This window comes from Populus trichocarpa, chromosome 1, assembly GCF_000002775.5.
Source record: "Populus trichocarpa isolate Nisqually-1 chromosome 1, P.trichocarpa_v4.1, whole genome shotgun sequence".
Classification (NCBI taxonomy): domain Eukaryota; kingdom Viridiplantae; phylum Streptophyta; class Magnoliopsida; order Malpighiales; family Salicaceae; genus Populus; species Populus trichocarpa.
This window is the reverse complement of record NC_037285.2, coordinates 25,252,361-25,269,186: the sequence shown is the minus strand read 5'-3', so window position 1 is coordinate 25,269,186 and position 16,826 is coordinate 25,252,361. Positions and strand designations below refer to the sequence as shown.

Below are 16,826 nucleotides of genomic sequence, written 5' to 3'. Positions count from 1 at the left end.
TCCAGTTTGGTTGAATTTTTTAGTTAAAACCGAACTGGACCGGACCGTGAACACCTCTAATTACACTACATTATGTTTTTTTAAATGTTTTTTGTTTAAAAGTACATCAAAATAATTTTTTTAATTTTTTTGATATTAGCATATCAAAATCATTAAAAAACATTAAATAAACATTAATTAATTTATTTTTTCAAGTAAAATACATTAAAAAAACAAAAATTAACAGACTTCCAAATACTCGGATTCTAGATTAGATTTTAGATGGTCTTGAAACTGATTTAGATTTTTGAAAAGTATATTTCACTTTGAATATCCATGTCACTGTTCCAATGTTGTTATCTATGCTGTCACCCTTTAAAGAAACATGTAATAAAGTATATTCTCTTCGTTTACCATGACAAACTCATCCGAAACAAACAAATTATTCCCAATCTCTGTAAAAAGAGGAACCAACCAACCAACCACACATAAACCTCAATTGTTTTTTTTGGGGTGATTTTTAGTATTAAAAAGCCGCTATCAAAGCCTCTTGCCTTTCACCGTAAACCCTCCACCTCCACCTCCAGCTCCACCCCACAGGACCGCGACCTCCACCCACAGTCCCATCAGTTTCAACCAATTGATTTGCATCCTGCATTATCCTTGTCGCCTCCACCTCATTCACACAATCATTCATTCATCATCATAATTTATAATTTTCTTAAAAAATCTCTCTTTTAATTTTTTCATCATTAATTTTAATTACATTTTTTTCTGTGGTTTTTTTTTTAAAATACACGTATCACATGTCTGTCTAAGCTTTTAAATTGTGGTTTTTTTTTTTTTGAAAAATAGGTTAAAAGCATTTAAAAAATCATTTTTATGTTTTTTAAACATATTGAAAGGTTAAGAGATAGCTAATTTTTTTTTTTATAAATATATATTAAAATAATATCTTTTTATTTTTTAAAATTTATTTTTAACATTAAGATTTTAAAATAATCTAAAAATATTTAAAAATAATTAATTAAAAATAAATATAAATTATTTTCAAAATATTTTTAAAATGTAAAAACAATCGAATGCTCCGATTGTCCAAAATTAAAATTAAGAGGGTGGATTCAATCAATTTCATAACAGGAGCTAATGTGGCTAAATTTATACAGTAGAGGGAGTTACAGTCAGCGATTAGTTAGATCAACGGTTTAGAAGATTTCCAGAGACAGAAGGGAGAGATGAGTCAGCACAATAACATTAAGAACCAAAACTCGCTGAGTCAACCCACTCGGTCACCCTCTTCTCTCTTTCTTTCTCTTACCATATGTCAAACCAAAAACCCAACCCTTCCTTTTTCACCAACCCTCTCTTCCTCTTTTACCTCTCTGTCTGCTCATTTATTCATTCATCTCCATCATATCTTCTCTCTTCTATACCCTTTTTCGTCTTTTCACCGGTTCCAAATCGGACGTCCCACTTTCCTCCACGTCACCATCGTCTTCTTCACCACCTTGTCCCCCGTCATCTTCTTTCACTGTCTTCTCTCTTTATTAATTTGCAATTTCAATGAGCCTCTCGATTTTAGGGTTTTCGAATCTCTCTCCTGTTTGACTCTCCAATCTCTCGCGCGAACGAGGTCAGGTATCAATTACGTACGATTCTTTTCTTATTCATTTAATAATAATAATAATAATAATAATTAAATAGACTTCTCTTTTCTTTGTCTTTAGGGTTAGGGTTTTGAAATTGGAGTGAGTTAGTTATCATATAGAGCTTGTCAATGGCGATTGAGAAGAACAATTTTAAGGTATCTAATAGGTTTGACGCGGAGCTTTCTCCCAATAGTAGGGATACTAGCATGTCCAGCGACGAGGATGAGGATGACCTGCTTCATCACCAGCGGATTAAGTCTGATGATGACGAGGAGGAGGTTGAGGATGCTGTTGATGTAGGTGTTGAAGAGGATGATGATGATGAATTCGACGATGCTGATTCGGGGGCGGGATCTGATGATTTTGACTTGTTAGAATTAGGGGAAACCGGGGCGGAGTTTTGCCAATTTGGGAATTTAACCTGCAGTGTTCCTTTTGAATTGTATGACCTTCCTGGCTTGGAGGATATTTTGTCTGTTGATGTGTGGAATGATGTTTTGACTGAAGATGATAAATTTAGCCTTACTAAGTATTTACCTGATGTGGATCAGGACACCTTTATGCGAACCCTTAAAGAGCTTCTCGAGGGTGGGAATTTCCATTTTGGTAGTCCCCTCAACAAGTTGTTTCAGATGCTTAAGGGAGGGTTGTGTGAGCCAAGGGTTGCCCTTTATAGGGATGGTTTGAATTCCTTTCAGCAACGGCAGCATTACCATATTTTGAGGAAGCATCAGAACAGTATGGTTAGTCATTTGTGCCAGATAAGAGATGCTTGGCTTGATTGTAAAGGGTATAGCATCGATGAGAAACTTAGGGTTTGGAATATTATGAAGAGTCATAAGAGTTTGATGTATGAGAATGTGGAGGGAGAATTGGAGAGTGGCTCATCGGATAAAGGAGAATCAGGTGATGGGTTTTGGGGAAAAAGGGTTAAAGATAAGAAGAGTGCATCCAAATTTGATCGTAATTCAGCATACCAGGTTGGTTCTAATTTGGAATTTTCTTCACCAGTCAGTTTGGAAGTGGTAAAGTATGGAAAGCAAAATCCCAAGAGTATACTTAAGTCGGCCGGGTCAAAAGATCTTTCAACTAGAGATGTGCTGGGTCGAATTCCTTCTGATCATCATGGTTTGGGGATGACTTCAAGGCCACGTCGATCAGCCTTGATGGTTTCTCGGCAGAATAAGCTAGCTGGGTATGACTCAGGAGATGCACTCAGGCTAAGGGATCAAACGAGAACTGATAATGATGATGCTGAATATGCAATGTATGGAATGGGTGTCCAAAGAGATCGAAATATGACACGTGGTGGTGATATGGTGAAATCCAGGGTTCCAAAAGTGGGAAAGAAGCATGAGTTCTTGAGAAGTGATGGATTAGCTGCTGACAGTTTCATGGATTTGCCTTTCTCTTCAAACAATGAATTACTTGCCTATGGTAGGAACAAGAATGCAAATCAGCTGTCAGAAGCTAAAGTGTTCGCGTCAAATCGTAGCAATACTCGGACCAAGTCTGAATCTTCCAAAAAGACCAAGTATGCTGAAAATTTTTCGCAATTCACAGTTCCTGATCAGATGAAGTATTTGAAAGGCCGGACTCTGCAGCTACCCCGTAAAGGTAATCGAGTTGAATTGTCAGATCATGCCGAACCAGTTTGGCATAGCAAGAACCAAGGAGAAGTTTTCTCTATGGATTCTACATTTAAAATTAATGACTGGAATATGAGAGGCAAGAAATGGAGGACAGAGAGAGAGTCTCCGGATCTTAATTTTAGAGCTTATAGAGCATCCTCGCCCCAGGTGAATGATAGAATGGTGCTGTCTGAGGTGAAAGCAAAATCATCACGGGAGAAGATCAGAGGGAATGTTATACAGAATGGAGGACCAGATAAGGGAGCATTGAAAGGTAACAGAATTTATGTAAAAGGTGAAGAAACAGAAACGGACTCTTCTGAACAATTTGAGGAGGAGGAGCAGGAGGACGAGGAGGAGGAGGAGGAGGAGGAGGAGGATAGCAATCCTTTGATGAGAAGCAAGTCAGCTTACCCCATTGGTATCTCAGAAGGTTATCGATCATCCTTTTTGAAGTCTCGCTTAGATGCTAAAAAGGCCTCATCTATTAAGAAAGATACGCTGGAGAATGAACTAGCTTTCGACGGTGTCACTCAGTTCTCCAAAAAGGTGGGTGGCTTTACCGAGTCTGGACAAATGCCTGGATACTCATCAAAAGCTAAACAGAAGGGTAAGATGCAAGAGACGCGTAGCTCTAGTGCTAGAGTTTTGGAAGACAGCTCTCCCATTGGCTTGGCTAAACTAAAAGATGATAATGACAGAAACCGGGTACACAGATTTGGCAAGATTGGTCAATTGCGTGTGGAATCTGGTGAAAGGTCACGCAGGACCTCGTCAAAAGCCCACCCTTCTGACAGAAAGCATAAAGGTGAAGTTAGCCATGAATTTATTGTTGATGACGAGGATGAGTTACTTGAAACACAGTTAACGTCAGATGAAAATGCACTGGGTAGATTCCGGAAGAAAGGACAGAGCATGGAAACATATGTTCATGGTCAAAGTGACCGATCTGAGGCTTCGTTGCTAGCGTGCAACTCGGTGACGAAGAAACGGAAAGCAAAGTACAAAGTGATGGACATGGCTGGAAGAGATGAAGATAGTAATAGGCAGTCTAGTAGTGCTCAGCAGCAAATTGATGACTCCATTTCATTGAAGAAAAAAGGGAAAAGGAAATTGGAGGCTGACGATGTTACTCCAGACAGGGAAACTCCTGAGGCACACATTCCAAAAACAGGAGTGGTGGATGTGGAGCTGGAAGCCAAACCTCAGAAAAAACCGTATATTCCGATTACACCAACAGTTCATTCTGGCTTCTCCTTTTCCATTATACATCTCCTCTCAGCAGTTCGTGTGGCAATGATCACTCCTCTTTCAGAAGATTCCTTAGAGGTTGGCAAGGCTACAGCAGAGCTGAACAGAGCGCAAGAAGGTGACACCAATGGGGTTCTTTCTAATGAGAATGTAGATGTTAATAAATCACACCCTGCTGTGCAAGTGAAAATGCCCTCTCTTACTGTACAGGAGATTGTTAACCGTGTGAGATCAAACCCTATGGATCCATGTATACTCGAGACACAGGAGCCACTCCAGGATTTGGTCAGAGGAGTTCTTAAGATATTTTCATCGAAAACAGCACCTTTAGGAATAAAGGGTTGGAAAGCACTTGTTTTTTATGACAAATCTACAAAAAGTTGGTCCTGGATTGGCCCAATTTCTCATGCTTTGACTGATGAGGACACTATCGTTGAAGTGACATCTCCTGAATATTGGGGCCTTCCTCACAAAAGTTGTGTCAAGTTGGTCGACTCATTTGCTAATTGGCTGAAAAGCGGGCAAGAGACTCTTCAACAAATTGGTAGTCTTCCCGCACCGCCTGTGTCATTGATGCAATGTAACCTGGATGAGAAAGAAAGGTTCAGGGACTTGAGAGCTCAGAAAAGTCTCAACACTATTAGCCCGAGTTCTGAAGAAGTTAGAGCTTATTTTCGCAGGGAAGAAGTGCTGAGGTATTCAATTCCTGACAGGGCCTTCTCATACACGGCTGCTGATGGTAAAAAATCTATTGTTGCTCCCTTGAGGAGGTGTGGTGGTAAGCCAACTTCAAAAGCTCGAGACCATTTCATGCTGAAGCGTGATCGACCACCTCATGTTACAATTCTTTGCCTTGTGAGAGATGCAGCTGCTAGATTGCCAGGTAGTATTGGCACTAGAGCAGATGTTTGTACTTTGATACGGGACTCTCAATATATTGTTGAAGACGTGTCTGATGCCCAAGTGAATCAAGTTGTCAGTGGAGCCTTGGATCGTTTGCATTATGAGCGCGATCCTTGTGTGCAATTTGATGGAGAAAGGAAATTGTGGGTTTACTTGCACAGAGATCGAGAAGAAGAAGATTTTGAAGATGATGGAACTTCATCTACTAAGAAATGGAAAAGACAGAAAAAAGATCCTGCTGATCAATCTGATCAAGGAACAGTTACTGTTGCTTTTCATGGGACAGGGGATCAATCCGGATTTGATTTGGGCTCTGACCTGAATGCTGAGCCACTAGCCGCTGATGATGATAAAAGAACAGATCTTGTATGTAGTGATGTGAGGCATAACGCAGAGGATAATATTGATACCTCTCATGGGCCCAAGCAAGGCAGCACATATGACGGTGATGCAATGGTTTGGGATGCCCTTAGCTTAAATCCTTTGCAAGAGAACAAAGTGATATGTCAAGAAAATTCCACAAATGAAGATTTTGATGATGAAACATTTGAGAGAGAAAGGCCGGCTGGACTTTTAAGTACAAGCTTATTATGAATAATTTTTCAGGTAGATTTAAATACCATCATACCTTTCCCTAGATGCCATTGTATTCTACTATTCATTAGTGCCTGGAACATGTTTGCTAGCAATATCTATTCCGGGAACCTAAAATCATGTGTGTTTGCCTATAAATGTTAGTACGGATGTTTTTCTCTTAAATCTATGAAATTGAACATATGCGCAATAGGTATGAAGATCTTTGAATTGCTGGCTCTCATGCATGTTGCGTTAGATTATCATAAACTGACTAGCTGCAATACAAGCTTTCACAGTGACTGTTGAGATGCAGAACTTTGCTTGCTGTCAAGGTTTCTTAAAGATTTTGATTTTGATGTGGCTAATTTAATTTGCATGATGGTAGCTCGATTGAGTTGGGCTATGTTAGGTAGGTTTGGGGAAAGAGGGTCCTCCATAGGTAGTATTTCAACTAAAGTGAAGCATGTAGACAAACAAACGAAAAAGAAAAGAAAAAAACAGATCTTTAGGATGGAGGGTGCCCACTGACTTCTGCTGAACATAAACTTGCCATCTGATTTAGGAGATCTCTAACAAAGCAGAACATTGGCTTGTTTTGCAGGTGCAGAAGTTCATCTATGTTAGAAGGAATGGTCCAGTCATCCTTTTCCAGGTGTCATACCTAAAATGCTATTATATGTACATTGATGATTCTAGTGCAAAATGTAGAATAGTAAGTGACCAGACTTTGCTTGAGGTCCAAGAACATGCCCATTACCTGGTTCTATTTTCAAAAAATAACAGCTTCTTTTTTCCTTTGATAATTCGTTATGCAGATCATTTTGAAATGTAGGTCAACGTACCCCCCTTGGAATGAACAAGGTGTTACAAGTGAGCTTGATGAGGACTGAATATGGATCTGATGAGCACTGCCAGGAGAGAAGTTTGAAAAACATAGCCGTTACTACATTACTATTATGTCGATCAAACGCTGCGGCACCGTTTCAATAAACAACACACTCCCCTTATCTTGCATTACAATAGCTCAACACGTGTAATAGGCAGAGAGAATGTTTTGTCATCTCTTGTTTTTTCTCTTATATTAGCTTTGTAGCAGAATGGGGTATGGTGAATGAATGAGCAGAAATCCAAATGTTGGATTCTCTTTTCCTAAATCCTCTCAGGCTATCGGCCTGCCATTCCTCAAAACTCCCGCTGGATCCAATCCAGGTGGGAGATCCAGTGCTTGATTTCACACGAATGGTCTGAATTTAAACCCAGACAAAGGCCAGAGGAGAAACTCCATCAAAATATCTTGAAAATTTAATTTAAAAATCAAGTACCACTTTCATGCCCTTTTGCGCCAATCTCTTCACCTCCTATGTCATTACAATTCTTACCAGGATCATGGAAGTTTGGTCGTGTTACACGGACTTCAAATCCTAATACTATACGAACAGAAACCCATTTTTATGCTTTAAAAAAGATAGAAGATGGATATACTCTCAAGATTTTGAATGATCTTTGGAAGAGGATGAGAGACTTGGAGAGAAATCGTGTTACGGGTTAATATTTGCATTTAATATTTCTGTTCCGGTAAGCCTCTTCTGTGGAATTCGTTCAGGCAAATTAGTTAATTACATATTATATATGTAACAAGATTCCATTTTTCCATATAGGAAAAAAAAAAAATTGTATTTTGAGTGTTTGTTTGGTAAAAATATTTTCTTGAAAATATTTATTTATTTTTATTTTTAAATAAGAAATATAAATTTCTCAACAACCTTTAAACCAGAGTTTTAAAACCCAGACCGGCCCGGCGGGTCGACCTGGGACCCGGCCGACCCGGGCCTAGGACCGGTCCGGGTAGAGGCAAAAACCCGCTTGGGAATTGGCCTGGCGAAACCCGGTCGACCCGGGTAAACCCAGTTAAGACCCGGCTGTTTTTTTTATATATATATATAAATAAAACGACGTTGTTTTTGGCTTTAGCTTTTTACTATCAATTAATCAAACCATCTGCAACACGAAGACAAAATAAACCCAATCTATTCAATCTTTGAAGCCATATCAGTTGCAAAGAAGAGCAGACAAATTTAAGCCACATGCAAAAGACTTCAAGGCAAGTCATACTAGATTTTGTCCCCGTCTCTCTTTTAGCCCTCAGCAAACAGAAACACTAAATCTGTTTTTGCAGGGTGTTTGTTTCTTTTTTTTGATTTGGCTTTTTTAAGTTCAGATCTACAAATCATAGTTAGATGAAGTTTCTATTATTTTTCTAGTAGAAACAGAGAGATCAATAATTGGGATTTCTTCTTTGACATAATTTTTTTTTTTCTAGGAAAACATTGAACATTGATAGTTTCTGTTCATTATATGAGATGAGTAAAAAAAAGGGAAAATAGAGGAAAGTCAAAATAGATGAATCTCAAATCCCTGTAACAAAATGCCCCCTAAGGTTTCTCCCTTTTTTAAAAAAGTCAAACTTTCCATGTCTTAGCTTTACCACATAAGAATATTAATTTTATAAATTCGAAATATATTTTCCATCAAATTGGATGCTTGCTTAATTAGATGAACTAGGCATTGCAATAAATTAACTAGTCTTGCACCGGATTTCGAAATAGAAGAGGCATACAGGACATTTTTTTAAAAAAAAACAGATTTATTTTATTTTATATTCTTGTCTCCAACCAAATATATTATATCACGAAACAGTAACTAAAAGTTACCTTAATTGCTTCGGAGATCACCCACTTGGGGTCTGAGATTATTAAAATATCCATTAAAGAGGTTATTTAACAACAAGTCAAACTCAGATTTTAATGAATTGTCTGCATCCTGTTGCAATTTATGTCTAAAAGAGACAAAAAAAAATAAATTCCGAAATCAGAACAGCCCCCTGTTGTCAATTGTTGCAAGCAGAGTTATAGTGCACAAAAAATCTATCATATTTTTTCATACAAAAGGAACTTTCTTTAAACATGCAATCAACGAATAAGATATGCAGAGTTCGTGATTGACCCATAAACTCTGTACACAATCCCCCCCCCCCCCCCCCCTTTCTTTCTCTTTTACCATTATACCTCCTAATTATTATGTTCTCTGCTCACCTTAGTTAATAGCGGTGAGAGGAACTCTGGAGTCTTTCAAGGATTGGGCAGCGTCATATGCTGCCACAATATGTTTGATGTCTCCATTTACTTGTTTTGAGGACTTCGAATCCCAGAATGACTTCAACAATTCTTCAAAAGCAGGAGTTCTAAGTTCTTCAATTGATGCAAAGGTTGGCAGATTGTATGGCCTCTTTCTTGGTGTCGAACAAGATGGCTCGTCCACCTGTTAGTTAGAGGATGAAGCAGTTAATACGCTGTAACAGCCAAATATTTAAGATGCATCGCTAGGGTGTAATGCCCATACATCATTATACAATGATGCAGAAAAATGGTTTGATGTCCAATTTAAAGTTGGTGAGCGTGTTTGATGGCGTTTATAAAATGAACATGTATAGTTTATGACAGGCCTAATTTTCTGTAAAAGAACATCAACAGCTTACCGCATATTCATCCAGAAGACATTTCCCAGCATTCTCTGTAATTTCAACAATCTTGTGGTAGTGACTGCCCTTCAGTTCCCTCAGATCTCCACAGCAAGGAAAAATCATGGAATTGAGATTTCCACAAGCATCACGGTCAAGATGTAATGAATCTGCAGGGGAAATCATTCATCAGTTTCACTTCATCATGGACTAATTATAGACACTTGCAAAATAAGATACTGACGTTCAATGGATGAGAGGAGATCATTGTTCCCAATGTCAACATCTTCAACAGCAGCAGATACAGCAGAAGAAAACTGTCTACAAAGGATTTGGTTCGCTTCGGTTCCTCCACTGAAAGAAACTTGAAAAATAAATTGGTGGTCTCAAACAGAAAGCTAGAATGATACTCGTACGAAGTAGCATACCTAACAATGGAATCCACAGAATGAACATTGCTTTTTTCTAGGCTGAGCAAGGATTCTTGAGCATTCCTCCACTGTTGTGCGCCCATTTTTGTCTTATTTATACTGAACCAGTTTGCGGAACCAATTCAGAAGAGAGTAGGAAAAAAAGCATATGACAACATTATACCACGATGAAAAATGGTGTCAACAACAAAAAAAGAAAGAGAAATAAGGAAAAAAGATTGCATAAGCAGCCTATACCAGTTATGAAGAACCTCTTCCAGGGCTTTCCTTCCACTTTCCACTGCAGATGTGTCCTCAAAATGGTTGGATTCTGTTTTTTCCATGTGGACTGACCATTCAACTTTGATAGAAGAGGTGGAATCCTGCATGGTTGACATTTCTTGCTGCAGTTTGTTGGTTCTGCTGTTTGCACTTTCCCGGAGTTCATGCACCGCCATTTGCACCTGAAGAACACACACCAGGTGAAAATCAACCACACAAAAAGCCAGCCAACAAACTGCCATAAATTTACCACTGAAAGCAACTTACCAGTTTTTTCTTCCTCACATTTGAACTTGCAAGCAGCTCTGCCACTTTCTCCACCAATTGTCTTTCTTCATTCGCAGCACACTCCTACAGGTACACGCAAAACACATTAATTTTATACAAAAGAGCATCGTATATCCATCCAATAATTTTAAATTTGATGACAGAAACCACCTGAAACTTCTTTTCCAGTTCAGACAATTTGTGATCATTAATTATTTGTGCTTCTTCCACAATTTGGGTCAGGTTGGAAGCATGCACGTCTAGAGTCTTGAAGAATTTAACTACGATTTTCGAAACTGATTGTGCAGTTTCTACTGCTCTCGCATGTGCCTGTACTCAGTATCAAAATAGAATTCAGATGAAAAGAGTAATAAAATTCCAAGCATCTCTCAATTAATGGCTATTATAAAACCAAACAGGCAATTACAGACCTTATGCTGCTGTTGCGCAAATGCACTTAGCTTTTCCTGCTGCATCTGAAGATTGCTTTGAAGATCATTGAATAATGCATCAGCTTCTGAAGCAATTCTTTGGAAGAACTGAAACAAATAGACAAATTAAACTCAGAAAAAGTGAAAAAGAATTAAGGTCACTTAGAAGTAGCAGGTATTTGATACTTACACCCTCAACAGCATGCGAATGCTTGGAAACTTCAGAATTCAGACTACCAAAAGTAGAACGAGAATTTTCCTCGAGCTCCTTGGCCATATCATCCAATGCTTTAATACCAGATCCATACATGGTTTTCAGCTTTCCAACCCTTCCTCGAAGTTCTTCAGTAGCCTTGATGCATACAACAAAATAAATTTGTAAAAATGATAAACAAGTATGAAGAGAAGTTCAATTAGCATCATGTTTGTATCTAACCTCGGCTTTTGTTGATACAAAGGACTGCATATCTTCCTCCATGTCTTTCAGCTGCTGCTCTTGTTGAGTCATTGAGGCTGCCACAGTCTTGTGTAAGATCTCAAGTTGTTGGGTCAACTGGGACTGGAATTTCTGTATAAGTACTCTGTTCCCGTCTTCAATTTTATCCTTCCGCTCTGAATGCATTGGCATTAGCAATCAATCACCAGTAGTAACACCAAATCTAAGTTTAAATTTGGAATCAATACAAACCAATTTTGGTAAATAAACTGGACACGTCTGATGCAGCATTTTCTAGCTCTGATCGAAGCTCAAATGCACGCTCAACTAGTCCTTTCTCTGAAAGATTAACGAAGTTCATGGGCAGAAAGTCAATAACACATAAGGTGAGATCACATAGATGGATGAATTTCAAATTCCAATCATTGGAACACAAAATAAATCATGTCAAGTACAGTAGCATGGAAGTTTTCAACAAAACAAGTTCATTTATCAAATGTCAGTCTTGTAAATTGAACTGGTTAATAGGTGTACAAGATATTTTGAAGCCTAAAATCATGCAACTGTGGAAAAATGAAACAATTGGAATTGCATCTTTCATCAAGGAAATTTGAAAAAAAATAAATTCTTTTACACTACTTTTCTCCAATAATACAGATATTCAAGCAAAGAAAAAACAAACTCAAGTACAAGGTGTCTCACCAGATTTAAGGAGATTAGATATAAAAAATTCCTTCTCCTTTATAGTTACATTTGCTTGTCTGTGTTTTTCTTCAAGATCCACTAATGAATTTTCAGTTTCCTCGAGCTTTTTCTGAATTTTCAAAGAAGAGAATAAATTCAAATCTTGCTGGTGGGAGCTGAGAAGTGGAATGGAGAAGGTCTAAATCTTGACCGCCTAAAGATAGCTACCTCAGTTTTATCGAGTTTCTCGCTTAAATCTGCTGTCAAATGTAGCTGTGAATTGTAGAGTTCCTGGATCTCCAAAAATTGCTGATTGCAAGAGACAACAAAATAATTAGACTGATTTTTGTGCATGGAAACTGGGAAAGAATAACGCAAAACTCTTGATGAAACATACTTTGTCCTTGGATTCCGATACAAGTTCCATGCGTTCTATTTTTTCAGCCATTGCCTGGGTAGATAAAAACACAACAGTTATCAATATTCTAACTTCAATGTAAAGCCAAGTGAAGAAAATATCAGCAATATGGTAGGAAGCGAACCTTCTTTTCAGCCTCATCTTGGAGATAACGATCTCGCGGTATATAGATTCCGTTTTTCTCTCTTGCAGCATATACCTCTGGTATTTTGTTTTTAAGAGATATCAACACATTAGACAAGATGTCAAATCTAAATTTATGAAAAAAATTATGTTGTTAATAAAGTTGAGATGCAAAGAACTACAACATTCACAATTCAACTGCATGAGAAGGTATATGTTTTCCAAGAAAGTTTTGAATACACAGTGAAGCACCTTGCTTCAGTCGGTCAATTTCAGAATACAGATCCTTGATCATTGCAGATTTCATCATCTTTTGATTTATCTGAAATGGTCACCAAAACAAATTATCAGAGCAATTCAAAAAGTAGACAAAAGAGGAACATGGATTGGTAGAAAAACCAAGTGATCTAGAGGCACTAAGTACGATTGTATTGGTCAAATGAAACAACTGACCTCTGGTTTGTTCTTTATATTTTTGGCACGGTGTGCATAATCAAGAGTGCTGAGTGTTTCTTCCAGACTATGAATAGAGGGTGATATCGTGGCAATTATGCATGTCTTTGTTTTCCCACCCAGTGAATCCCTCAATAGCCTGGTTAGCTTGCTATCCCTGGAAGCATTTCCAGCTAAAGTCAATTTCAAGGTTTGCAATCACAAAAAAGGATATGGAACATGACCAGAATGCTATTTGTTTGGTAGTACCTATATGGAACATGACCAGAATGCTCAACAAGAGCATTGATCACACGACCAAGTGTGAGCAAACTTTTATTGATCTCCCCTGCTTCCCTTGCTCTCCCCTGCAAAAGTCATTTCCTTTTGGATGAAAAAGTTCAGGTTGTGAAAATTAACCAATATTTCATTTAAGCCATTGTATTGATTATGAAGAAATTCAAAAGCATGATCCTGCAGAAATTACAAAAGATATCTTTGTGGCTGGTGCATAAAACCCACTGAAGGAAAAGCCAATGGCTCTGTTCCCGGTTGCATTAGGATCCGTTAGTGTACATAAATTTCTAGTGTTAGTCACACCATACCTCTCGAGCACCAGAACGAGAAATATTCTCAGAACCAGCAAGATCAACAAGATTCAGCTTTCCACATTTGATCATCTCTTCCCCCTCGGGAGTACATTCTTTAATGTGAATGGTGATGGAAAATATTGAGTGAGAGCGACTACTTTGCTTGTTAAGAAGAGTCTCAGCTGTGCGCCTTTTAGCAGAACCCTTATCCAAGATTTTGTAAATTTCATTAGCAGTACATACTATCTCTTCTTCCAAGCCTCTCACAAAAACACCCCCTTTTCCATCTTCCATTAGAGCTATGGGTTTCTTAGATTTGTCATCTATAAGTTTTGAAGTTTCTTCTTGGGCCAAAAGATCTGATATTTCCTCATTGTACAACTCTAAGAAGGTCACTTTCATGTTATACTCTGCATTTTGAGCTTCTAATATTTCAAAAATCTGTTTGACTGCTCTTGGTATAACACCGGCATCACTTGGAAATTCTCCATTCTACCAAAAAAGAAAGAGAGAGAGTAAATACAATTGGAAACAGTTGCTTCCAAAGAGAATGATAACAAAATGACAAATGGCGAGGAAAAATCAAACCTTTTTTCTTGCTCCTCCTTCCATTGTGTATGTCTTCCCTGTTCCTGTTTGACCATATGCAAAGATGGTGCAGTTATAACCTTCGAGAACTTCATACACAATTGGAGACACTGCCGAATCATACAACTCCTTTTGTTTGGATGCTGGGCCAAAAACCTATACGGTAAAAACAAAAAGAAACCATCACAAGTCATTAATCCATTTTTCTACTATGCAAAACCGAAGGACAGAGAGGGTGCCAAACAAAACCTTGTCAAATAGAAAGTTTCTATCAATCTGCTTGTTAGCAATATTCTGAACCGCTGACACTTCCCTTCTACCCTCATTACAAGAAATCACCACCGGTGTGTGAACCCTCAGCTCATCCTCACTCAGTGGCCTAAAAAAAACAGAAGACAAGTTAATACACCAACTTTTCTATTTTCTAATTTTTTTAAAAAAAAAAGAGAGAAAAGAAAAACTGACCTGCAACGCACTATGACCTGCACATTGACACCCTTTTCTTTATCCTGTTTAGTGCTGGAGTTGGAATGGGAATCCCCAGATCGCAGATCTCTTGCTGCCTTATCAGTCGACCGCGGAGTTTGCGATGGCGATGGTGATGGCGACTGCGAAACTATACCCCCTCCTCTTCTCTGCTGTGATGAAGAATCCATTTACCTCTTCAATCACTAATCCCTCTTCCCCTGATTCACTTCAATTTCACTCTCTCAGCTGCCGCTGACCAACTCCCTCTCTCTATACTACTATTTCAACAACAAAAAAATCAGCATCTGGCTATTACTAGAAACTCTATCTATCTAACTATCTTTAGATAGATAAGTAGATAAGAATAATCTTCTTCATTTCTAATTATATAAATAACAAATAATTAAAGAAAAAGAAGAAGAAAAAGAAGATGGATTCCATGGAGGTACATTGTTCATTTTCTCATTGATTACGATGTAAAAATAAAAAATAAATCAAAGAAGAAGATGGCGAAAACATTAGATCCAAAACAATTTACCTCCAAAAAATCAAAGACTTTGGCACAAAAGCCGGCCTGCCTGCCTTTCGATGAAGAAATTCAGTATTATAACAATTATTATTATTATTCTCTACAGCAATGCCGGATAGAGAGAGTGTGTGAATATTCCAGAGTTTTTTTATTTAATTTGTTTAGATTTATGATAAGAGGCTAAAATAAGAGGAAAGAAGGAAGAGATAGAGTGAGAATCTGAAGAAGAGTAAATTGTGGATTTGAAGAGAGCTAAAACTAGAAATTGAAAAGACTCCCTGCCGTTACGTTACGGGCCTTATTTTCCAGCATGTACGTGACTGAGGACGGACGGCAATCCACTAACGCCCGTTACTTGATTTTCTGACCGTTAGAAATATCTTTCCTTTTCAAAAACTTTGAAAACTACTTGCTACCACTCCTCCTCTTTGTTAATTATTTTACGTAACTCAATTACTAGTTTAGATCTCAAGCTTTCGTAGAATAATTAGGAAGCTAATTAAATGCATGTTTCGAAGATTGCATTTTAAATTCCTTTTTGCTTGGGAAAAAATCAAGATATTATTTTTTTATTTTTTTTATTTTATTTTTAATATCAGAATATTAAAATAATTTCACAAAAATAATTTTAAAAAACTTCAAAACAGTGATTCAATGTCAAACAGCAATAAGTAATGCACTCCAGTGATCTTCTCTCCTTTGTGGATTTGATACAGGGGCCCACGAGGAGGCTCCTCTCCCTCTTCCGCTTACAATTACAGGATTTTTTATTTTCACATAAATTATTCATTGAAATTTTTATTTTTATTTTTTAGATTTAAATTTTATTATTTTAATTATTATTTATTTTATTTAAGATAATTTATAAAATTATTTTTTTTTCAATTTCATTTTTATTCAACTTTTTAATTTGTAAGATTTGTTCCTTATTATTTTAATAAACTTGAAAAAAATAAAACATTAATAAGTTATTTTCCCACTCATTTTCCATGACATAACCAAATATTGGAAAGTGTTTTCCAACTTATTTTCCATTACACTACCAAACATCAAAAAATAATTCACTTTTCCGGAATTCACTTTTCAAAAGAAAACTACTTTTCAGCGAACAAACGGGGTCTTGAGCTTCTTTTTTTCCCTGAGTTTTATTTTTTAATATTATATATTATGTGTTTAGTTTAATCTAAATTTACATTAAAAAATTATTAAATTAATGAAATTTATACGTGAGTTCTATTTTTAAAATCACGATCCGATATTTTAAGAATTTTTTATTACGTTAAATTGAAATTTAACATTAATCTGATGTTTTTTTCTCAAAAAAAGAAAAGAAAAGAAGTCAGAATCCATAGTAGCGGTGGTACAGTTACTGACGCCCACGGCGCATGTGGAGGAAAAATAGACATCAATTTATCATGCCCCACATTTATAGAGATTAAATAATTATGTTGCTCAAAACTTTTAAAACATTCTATGAGCTTTGAATTCTAAATTTCTAATAGGAATGCGAATCCCTTTGGTCCAATTGTGTCGCAGCACCTTGTCGTTCAGGAAAAAAACAGGAGAAGAAAAGGCAACTGGATACTTTAACTTTTCATAATTTGATTAAATCACATCATTCGTCCGTTTCAATCTACCATTTTTGTCTGTAAATTTAGCATT

At 37.2% G+C, this 16,826-nt stretch overlaps 2 protein-coding genes across 7 annotated transcripts; one reads left to right on the top strand and one right to left on the bottom strand.

Moving 5' to 3' along the window:
• Nucleotides 1-1,257: 1,257 nt before the first annotated feature.
• On the top strand, nucleotides 1,258-7,143 carry LOC7485735 (uncharacterized). Of its 4 annotated transcripts, none has more exons than XM_006369440.3 (4): nucleotides 1,258-1,612; nucleotides 1,707-6,019; nucleotides 6,591-6,701; nucleotides 6,805-7,143. In XM_006369440.3, exon 2 carries the CDS (start codon nucleotides 1,757-1,759, stop codon nucleotides 6,005-6,007), a length of 4,251 nt encoding a protein of 1,416 aa, XP_006369502.2. In that variant the 5' UTR covers nucleotides 1,258-1,612; nucleotides 1,707-1,756; the 3' UTR covers nucleotides 6,008-6,019; nucleotides 6,591-6,701; nucleotides 6,805-7,143. The 4 variants fall into 4 exon arrangements, with proteins under 4 accessions (XP_006369502.2, XP_024454167.2, XP_024454151.2 ...); XM_024598399.2 differs by having other exon boundaries at nucleotides 1,258-1,617; nucleotides 6,591-6,641; XM_024598383.2 differs by having other exon boundaries at nucleotides 1,258-1,617.
• Nucleotides 7,144-8,845: 1,702 nt separating this feature from the next.
• On the bottom strand, nucleotides 8,846-15,408 carry LOC7485736 (kinesin-like protein KIN-5D). 3 transcript variants are annotated; one of them, XM_024593648.2, is made up of 23 exons: nucleotides 15,174-15,408; nucleotides 14,633-14,913; nucleotides 14,417-14,546; nucleotides 14,168-14,323; nucleotides 13,595-14,071; nucleotides 13,260-13,357; nucleotides 13,011-13,167; nucleotides 12,810-12,879; nucleotides 12,559-12,635; nucleotides 12,414-12,467; nucleotides 12,245-12,325; nucleotides 12,035-12,146; nucleotides 11,585-11,671; nucleotides 11,333-11,508; nucleotides 11,087-11,248; nucleotides 10,897-11,004; nucleotides 10,637-10,795; nucleotides 10,466-10,549; nucleotides 10,175-10,380; nucleotides 9,935-10,036; nucleotides 9,751-9,860; nucleotides 9,525-9,676; nucleotides 8,846-9,307 (listed from the first exon to the last, which is right to left on the bottom strand). In XM_024593648.2, the coding sequence occupies exons 2-23, from the start codon at nucleotides 14,821-14,823 to the stop codon at nucleotides 9,083-9,085; spliced, it is 3,174 nt and encodes a 1,057-aa protein (XP_024449416.2). In that variant the 5' UTR covers nucleotides 14,824-14,913; nucleotides 15,174-15,408; the 3' UTR covers nucleotides 8,846-9,082. The 3 variants fall into 3 exon arrangements, with proteins under 3 accessions (XP_024449416.2, XP_006369500.3, XP_024449417.2); XM_006369438.3 differs by having other exon boundaries at nucleotides 14,633-14,910; XM_024593649.2 differs by having other exon boundaries at nucleotides 14,633-14,905.
• Between the last annotated feature and the right edge of the window lie 1,418 nt (nucleotides 15,409-16,826).

Bases quoted from the DNA above. Each gene is read 5' to 3' on its own strand.
- LOC7485736 (XM_024593648.2), bottom strand. From the start codon at position 14,823: ATGGATTCTTCATCACAGCAGAGAAGAGGAGGGGGTATAGTTTCGCAG. The intron at 12,468-12,558 runs GTTCGCTTCCTA...TTATCTACCCAG, and splicing joins AAGATGAGGCTGAAAAGAAG to GCAATGGCTGAAAAAATAGA. The intron at 11,509-11,584 runs GTTTGTATTGAT...CAATGCATTCAG, and splicing joins CAGTTTATTTACCAAAATTG to AGCGGAAGGATAAAATTGAA.
- LOC7485735 (XM_006369440.3), top strand. From the start codon at position 1,757: ATGGCGATTGAGAAGAACAATTTTAAGGTATCTAATAGGTTTGACGCG.